The sequence below is a fragment of the Melozone crissalis genome, unplaced genomic scaffold (genome assembly GCF_028551555.1).
Source record: "Melozone crissalis strain CALT ecotype California unplaced genomic scaffold, PUWL_Pcris_2 ptg000194l_1, whole genome shotgun sequence".
NCBI classification, from domain to species: domain Eukaryota; kingdom Metazoa; phylum Chordata; class Aves; order Passeriformes; family Passerellidae; genus Melozone; species Melozone crissalis.
The window spans coordinates 35,061-42,724 of record NW_026535959.1 but is presented as its reverse complement, the minus strand read 5'-3'; the positions used below and the strand labels follow the sequence as shown (position 1 = coordinate 42,724).

Below are 7,664 nucleotides of genomic sequence, written 5' to 3'. Positions count from 1 at the left end.
TCAGCCGCCCGCGGTGTCCCGCAGGAAGCGGATCAGGTCCCGCATCACGGAGAAGAACCGCAGCAGCACCGCGCTCGGCTCTTCGAGCCCCGGGCCGCTCCCGCCGCTGCTCTCGGCGCTCCCGTTGCTCCCGGCGCTGCCGCCGGTGCTCCTGCCGGTGCTCGCGAAGGTGTCGATGGGCTCGGGGCTCTCCAGCTGCCGCAGGATCCAGCGGCTGAAGAGCCAGGCCGGCGTGAAGACGCAGCCGCGGCCGCTGGCGGTGACACCGAGGAGCCAGAACGGGCCCGAGCCCCGGAACCGGCACACGAGGGGCGCGCCCGGGTCACCCTGACCGGGAGAGCGGAGAGGGGGAAGGGAAGGGAAGGTTTCGGGAAGGGAAGGTTTCGGGAAGGTTTCGGGAAGGTTTCGGGAAGGGAAGGGAAGGGAAGGGAAGGTTCAGGGAAGGGAAGGTTCAGGGAAGGGAAGGTTCAGGGAAGGGAAGGGAAGGGAAGGGAAGGGAAGGGAAGGGGGAGAGTGAGGGGAGAGGGAGGCAGAGGGGGGAGGGGCAAGGTGGGGAAGGGGCAATGGGAAGGGGAGAGGGTCAGCGAAAGGGGGCAGGGAGGCGGAGAGTCAGTGGGGGAGGGGCAGTGGGAGTCAGTGGGGGAGGGGCAGTGGGAGTCAGTGGGGGAGGGGCGGTGGGAGTCAGTGGGGGGAGGGGCAGCCCCGGGACACGGGTGGGGATCGGGATCGGGATCGGGATCAGGACCGGGATCGGGACCGGGGCTGGGATCAGGACCGGGAACGGGACTGGAACCAGGATTGGGATTGGCATCGGGATCAGGATCGGCACAGGGATCGGGAGCGGGATCGAGATTGGCACCGGGACTGGGATTGGGATTAGGACCGGGATCAGGATTGGGATTAGGATTGGAACTGGCACCGGGATTGGCACCGGGGTCGGGATGGCAGCCCCGGGACGCGGGACTCAGGCAGGGAATGGGAACGGGAACGGGAACGGGGCTGGGATTGAGATTGGCACTGGCATCGGGATAGGGATGGGGATTCGGGACTGGGACTGGGATTAGGACCGGGATCAGGATTGGGATGGGGATGGGGATTGGGACCGAGACCGGGATTGGGATTAGGACTGGAGCTGGGACTGGGGTTAGGATTGGAACTGGTACTCGGATTGGGATTGGGATCGGGATTGGGATCAGGATTGGAACTGACACCAGGGTCAGGATTTGGATCAGGATTGGGATTGGGTTTGGAACTGGCACAGGGATCGGGACAGGGACCGGGACTGGGATTAGGACCGCGATAAGGATTGGGATGGGGATTGGGATTGGGACTGGCACCTGGGTCAGGATTGGGATTGGGATTGGGATTGGGATTGGCACCGGGGTGGGGTTGGCAGCCCCGGGACACGGGACCCAGGCAGGGAATGGGAACGGGAACGGGGCTGGGATCGAGATTGGCACCGGGATCGGGATCGGGATGGGGATCGGGACCAGGACTGGGATTAGGACCGGGATCAGGATTGGAATCGGGGCTGGGATTGGGATTGCAGCTGGCACTGGGATCGGGATGGGGATCGGGACCGGAGTTGGGACTGGGATTAGGACTGGAATCAGGATTGGGATTAGGACCGGGATCGGGACAGGGACTGGGATCGGGATTGGGATTGGGACTGGGATTAGGACTGGGATGGGGGATTGGGATGGGGATCAGGACTGGGATTGGTACTGGCACCGGGATCGGGATTGGGATCGGAAATGGGACTGGCATTAGGACTGGGATCAGGATTGGGATCGGGACTAGGACTGGGATTGGAACTGGCACCAGGGTCAGGATTGGGATTGGGATTGGGATTGGGGCCAGGATCAGGACAGGGACCGGGATTGGGATTGGGATCAGGATCAGGATCAGGATTTGGATTGGGATTGGGATTGGAACTGGCACAGGGATTGGCACCGGGACACGGGTCCCAGGTGGGGAACGGGCCCGGGGCGGGGCTCCGGCTGAGGGGCGGGGCTCACCTGGCAGGTGTCTGAGCCGCCCCGCGGGCGCTCCGCGCACACCTGGGGCGGGGCCGCGCTCCCGGCGCTGTCGCAGAGCTCGGGCGGGAGCAGCCGCACCTGCGCCTCCCGCATCACCTCCCGGGGCGGGGCTGGGGGCGGGGCCGGGCGTGAGAGCCCGAACCGGGCACGGCTGGGCACAGCTGGGGACACCTGGGGACACCTGGCACCCTTGGGACACACCCTGGGCACACCTGGCCACACCCGGGTACACCTGGGGACACCTGGGCACATCTGGGTACACCTGGGATACACCTGGGATACACCTGGGGACACCTGGGCACATTTGGGTACACCTGGGGACACCTGGGATACACCTGGGGACACCTGGGGACACCTGGGGACACCTGGGACACATCTGGGACACACCTGGGAACACCTGGGCACACCTGGGTACACCTGGGCACACCTGGGGACACCTGGAGACACCTGGGATACACCAGGTACACCTGGGACATACCTGGGCACACCCGGGACACACCTGGGGACATCTGGGGACACCTGGGCACATCTGGGTACACCTGGGATACACCTGGGTACAGCTGGGGACACCTGGGGACACCTGGCACCCTTGGGCACACCTGGGGACACCTGGGCACCCCTGGGCACACCTGGGACACACCTGGGGACATCTGGGACGCACCTGGGCACAACTGGGACAGACCTGGGACACACCTGGGCACACCTGGGGCACACCCATTACACACCCTGGGCACACCTGGGGCACACCTGTGTCTTCTGTGGGACCCCAGCCCCCATCCCAGGGACCGCAGCCCACCCTCAGGACACACCTGAGACCATGATGGGATCTTAACCTGACACAGAGGCACACCTGGCACTCACCTGTGCCCACCTCAGACACACCTGGCACTCACCTGTGACCCCCATCGTCCCCCGGCACTCACCTGTGCCCCCTCAGCCCCAGCTCAGCCCCACCTGACCCCCACCTGTGCCCATCCCATCCCCCTGGCACTGCCCTGTTGCCACCACGGACCCCCAGCCCCAGCTCAGACACACCTGCTGCTCACCTGTGCCCACCTCAGCCCACCCATTGCTCACCTGTGCCCACCTCAGACACACCTGGCACTGACCCGTGCCCATGTTATCCTCCCCTGGCACTCACCTGTGCCTGCCAGGGCAGCCCAGCCCCAGCTCAGACACACCTGGCATTCACCTGTGCCCAGCTCAGACACCTCAGCCCCACCCGGCACTCACCTGTGCCCCCCTGGCACTCACCTGTGCCCACCAGCGGTGCCCACCCCGCGGTGTAGCACGGCCCGATGCCCTCGGTGCCGCATTGCCCAGCTCAGACACACCTGGCACTCACCTGTGCCCATCCCTCACCTGTGCCCCCTGGCACTCACCTGTTCCTGCCAGCGGTGCCCACCCCACGGTGTAGCAGGGCCTGATGCCCTCCGTGCCCCGCTGCCCATCTCAGACACACCTGGCACTCACCTGTGCCCACCTCAGACACACCTGGGGCACACCTGGCACTCACCTGTGCCCGCCAGCGGTGCCCACCCCGCGGTGTAGCACGGCCCGATGCCCTCCGTGCCCCGCTGCCCATCCCATCCCCACCTGGCACTCACCTGTGCCCATCCCATCCCCACCTGGCACTCACCTGTGCCCATGTCAGACACACCTGGCACTCACCTGTGCCCATCCCTCACCTGTGCCCCCTGGCACTCACCTGTGCCGGCCAGCGGTGCCCACCCCGCGGTGTAGCACGGCCCGATGCCCTCCGTGCCCCGCCGCTCCGCGGCCCGGCTGACGCAGCCCAGCTGCACGAAGTCGCTGCACCGCGCCGGCGGCTGCAGCTGCAGCAGCGCCACGTCCAGCCCCGGGTGCAGCCGCGCCCGCCGCACCCGCCGCACCTGAGCCTCGGGCCCGGGGTCGCTCAGGTCGGCGGCGCCCAGAACCACCCGGCAGGCGGTGACGTTCCTGGGGACACCGGGGACACCGTCAGGGGAGCTGGGGCCAACCGGGACACCGAGGGTAACGGAGGGGGAGGGCAGCATGGATCATCCCGGGGCCATCCCGAGGCCATCCTGGACCATCCCAGATTGTCCTGGATCATCCCAGGGCCACCCTGGGGCCATCCCAGATCATCCCAGAGCGTCCAAAATCATCCCGGATCATCCCAGGGCCATCCCAGAGCTCCCTGAGGCCATCCCAGCCCATCCCAGCCTATCCCGGGTCTATCCCGCCCCATCCCGGACCCATCCCACCCCATCCAGGATCATCTTGAGCCCATCCCAGCCTATCCCGGTCCCACCCGGGTCTATCCCGCTCACCGGGGCAGGCAGCGCGCCGCGGTCAGCAGCCAGCCGGGCGCGATCAGGCCCATCCCGGGTCTATCCCGGTCCCACCCCAGTCCCGCCCCAGCCTATCCTGGGTCTATCCCGGTCCCACCCGGCTCTATCCCAGCCTATCCCGGGTCTATCCCGCTCACCGGGGCAGGCAGCGCGCCGCGGTCAGCAGCCAGCCGGGCGCGATCAGGCTCCCGCCGCAGACGTGGCCGCTGCCGGCCCGCAGCGGGTCCTGGATGCTCGCCAGCCCCGGCCAGGCCCCGGGAACCGGCCCGGAGCCGCCGCCGAACTCCTCGGCCATGGGCTGGAGACCGCACGTTCCGCTGGGGGGGCGGGGACAGATGTGGGGACAGGGACAGACACGGGGACAGGGACAGACACGGGGACAGGGACAGAGGGGACAGGGATGGGGACAGGGACAGACACGGGGACAGGGACAGACACGGGGACAGGGACAGAGGGGACAGGGATGGGGACAGGGACAGACACGGGGACAGGGACAGACACTGGGACAGGGACAGAGGGACACAGGGACAGGCATGGGGACAGAGGGACAGGGACAGGGACAGGGATGGGGACAGGGACAGATGGGACAGGAGCAGGGACTGGGACCGCGATACGGGACAGGGACACCTGACACCAGGACAGGGACAGGGACAGGGATGGTGACACGGGGGCAGGGACATCACCCGGGGACGTGACTGTGCCCACCGGCTCTACCTGACCGGCTGTGCCAGCCCTGGGCTGTGACAGTAACAGGGACACGGGGACACAGGGACAGCGACACTGCAACATGGGGACAGTGACACTCTGACATCGGGAAGGGACAGGGACACAGGGACAGAGACACGGGGACAGTGACCCCCAAGATGGGGAGAGGAACCGTGACACTGGACAGGGACAAGGGGACCCCCGACACAGGGACAGGACACCCCCAGTGCCACACGTGTCCCCTTGGTGGGGCCAGAGCCTGGCACGGGCACGGGGCTGCGACCCCCTCTGGGCTGCGGTGACGTCGGGGATCTCGGGGACCTCGGGGACCCTCGGGACACCCTCAGGGGACCCTGGGGACCCTCGGGACAACCTCGGGGACCTTCGGGGATCCTCAGGTGACCTTGGGGACCTTCGGGGGACCCTGGGGACGCCCTCAGGTGACCTCGGGGACACTCAGGAGACCTTGGAGACCCTCGGGGACACTCAGGGGACCCTCAGGTGACCTTGGAGACCCTCGGGACACCCTCAGGGACACTCAGGTGACCTTGGGGACCCTCGGGCGCCCTCGGGGACCCCGGGGTGTCACCCACTCGCACGAGTCCCAGGTGGCGCGGGCGGGCGCTGCCAGCAGGAGCAGCAGGAGCCAGAGCGGAGCCATGGCTGGGCCAGGGCACAGCGGCAGCGCCCGAGGCTCCCCGCGGGTCCCCCCCGGTCCCGAGGGTCCCGCCGGGCCGGGGATGACGTCACAGAGCGGCCCCGGTTCCGCCCGGCGCCGTCACAGAGCGGTGGAACCGGGGGGGGCGGGGGGGGGGGGAGCGGAGGGTCCGGGGCGGCCTCGGGCAATGCCGGGAGCTCCCGGAACAAAATCCCGGTCCCGAAAATCCCATCCCGAAATTGTCATCCCAAAGATCTCGAGGCAAAAATTCCTGTCCCAAAAGTCCCTGTCCCAAAAATCCCATCCTAAAACATCGCAAAACACCCATCCCAAAAATCCCTTCCTAAACCATCCCAAAAATCCCGAACCAAAATCCACATCCCAAAATTGTCACCCCTAAAATCCCCGTCCCAAAAATCCCATCCCAAAAATCCCATCCCAAAAATCCCATCCTAAAACATCCCAAAAACTCCCGTCCCAAAAATCCCCTCCTAAAATCTCCATCACAGAACTGCATTCCCAAAATCCCCATCCCAAAACTCCCATCCCAAAATCCCCATCCCAAAACTCCCATCCCAAAACTGTCATCCCAAAATTCCCATCCCAAAATCCCCATCCAAAATTCCCGTCCTAAAACATCCCAAAATCCCCATCCCAAAAATCCTCATCCCAAAAATCCCAAGCCAAAATTGTCATCCCAAAATTCCCATCCCAAAATACCTGAAAATTCACATCCCAAAATCCCTATCCCAAAATACCCCAAAAGCCCCATCCCAAAAACTCCCATCCCAAAATCCCTATCCCAGAATTCCCATCCCAAAATATGCCAAAAACTCCCATCCCAAAAATCCCATCACAGAATTGCATTCCTAAAATTCCCATCCCAAAATCCCTATCCCAAAATTGCCATCCCAGAATTCCCATCCCAAAATACCCCAAAAGCCCCATCCCAGAAACTCCCATCCCAAAACTGCATTCCCTAAATCCACATCCCAAAATTCCCTTTCAAAAATTCCAATCCCAAAATACGCCAGAAACTCCCACCCCAAAATCCCCATCACAGAATTGCATTCCCAAAATTCCCATCCCAAAATATCCCAAAATTCCCATGCCAAAAATCCCATCCCAAAATTGCATTCTCAAAATCCCCATCCCGTAATTCCCTTCACAGAATTCCCATCCCAAAACATCCCGGAACTCCCATCCTAAAATCCCTATCCCAAAATTCCCATCCCAAAATATCCCAAACCCCCCATCCCAAAAATTCCCATCCCGAAATTCCCATTTTCTCCCAAAATCATTTTCATCCCAAAAATCCTTGTTTGTAAACAAGGGAAGCTTCTCAGCAGGGAATTTTTTTTTATTTTTATTTATTTTTATTTTTACAAAAATCTATTTTTCTGTATGTAAACAGGGGAAAGTTCTCAGCAGAGAAATTATTTTATTTTTATTTTTAATTTTAGTTTTAGTTTATGTATATGTTTATCTTTACGGGGTTTTTATTTTTATTTTTATTTTTAAATTTTTATAAAACTCAATTTTTCTCCTTGCAAATGGGCGAAGCTTCTCAGCAGGGAACTTTATATATATTTATATTTATATTTATATTTATATTTATATTTACAGTTATAGGTATTTTAATATTTTATTTATATCTTTATTTTTCCAAAGCTCCATTTCCCCTGTACACACGGAAGGTTCTCAGCAGGGAGAATAAATAAATAAATAAATAAATAAATAAATAAATGAATAAATAAAAATAAAAACAATAACAATAACAATAACAATAATAACAATAACAATAATAATAATAATAATAATAATAATAATTATTATTATTATTATTATTATTATTATTATTATTATTATTATTATATTTTTATTTTCCCAAAGCCCCATTTCCCCTGTCCAGACGGGAAGGTTCTCAGC

General features: G+C 60.6%; 1 protein-coding gene across 1 annotated transcript; it reads right to left on the bottom strand.

Annotated features, from left to right (window-relative positions):
• Nucleotides 1-5,821, bottom strand: LOC128949041 (acrosin-like). The gene is made up of 5 exons (XM_054293834.1): nt 5,671-5,821; nt 4,510-4,689; nt 3,748-3,998; nt 2,019-2,149; nt 1-327 (listed from the first exon to the last, which is right to left on the bottom strand). The coding sequence occupies exons 1-5, from the start codon at nt 5,736-5,738 to the stop codon at nt 1-3; spliced, it is 957 nt and encodes a 318-aa protein (XP_054149809.1). The 5' UTR covers nt 5,739-5,821.
• Between the last annotated feature and the right edge of the window lie 1,843 nt (nt 5,822-7,664).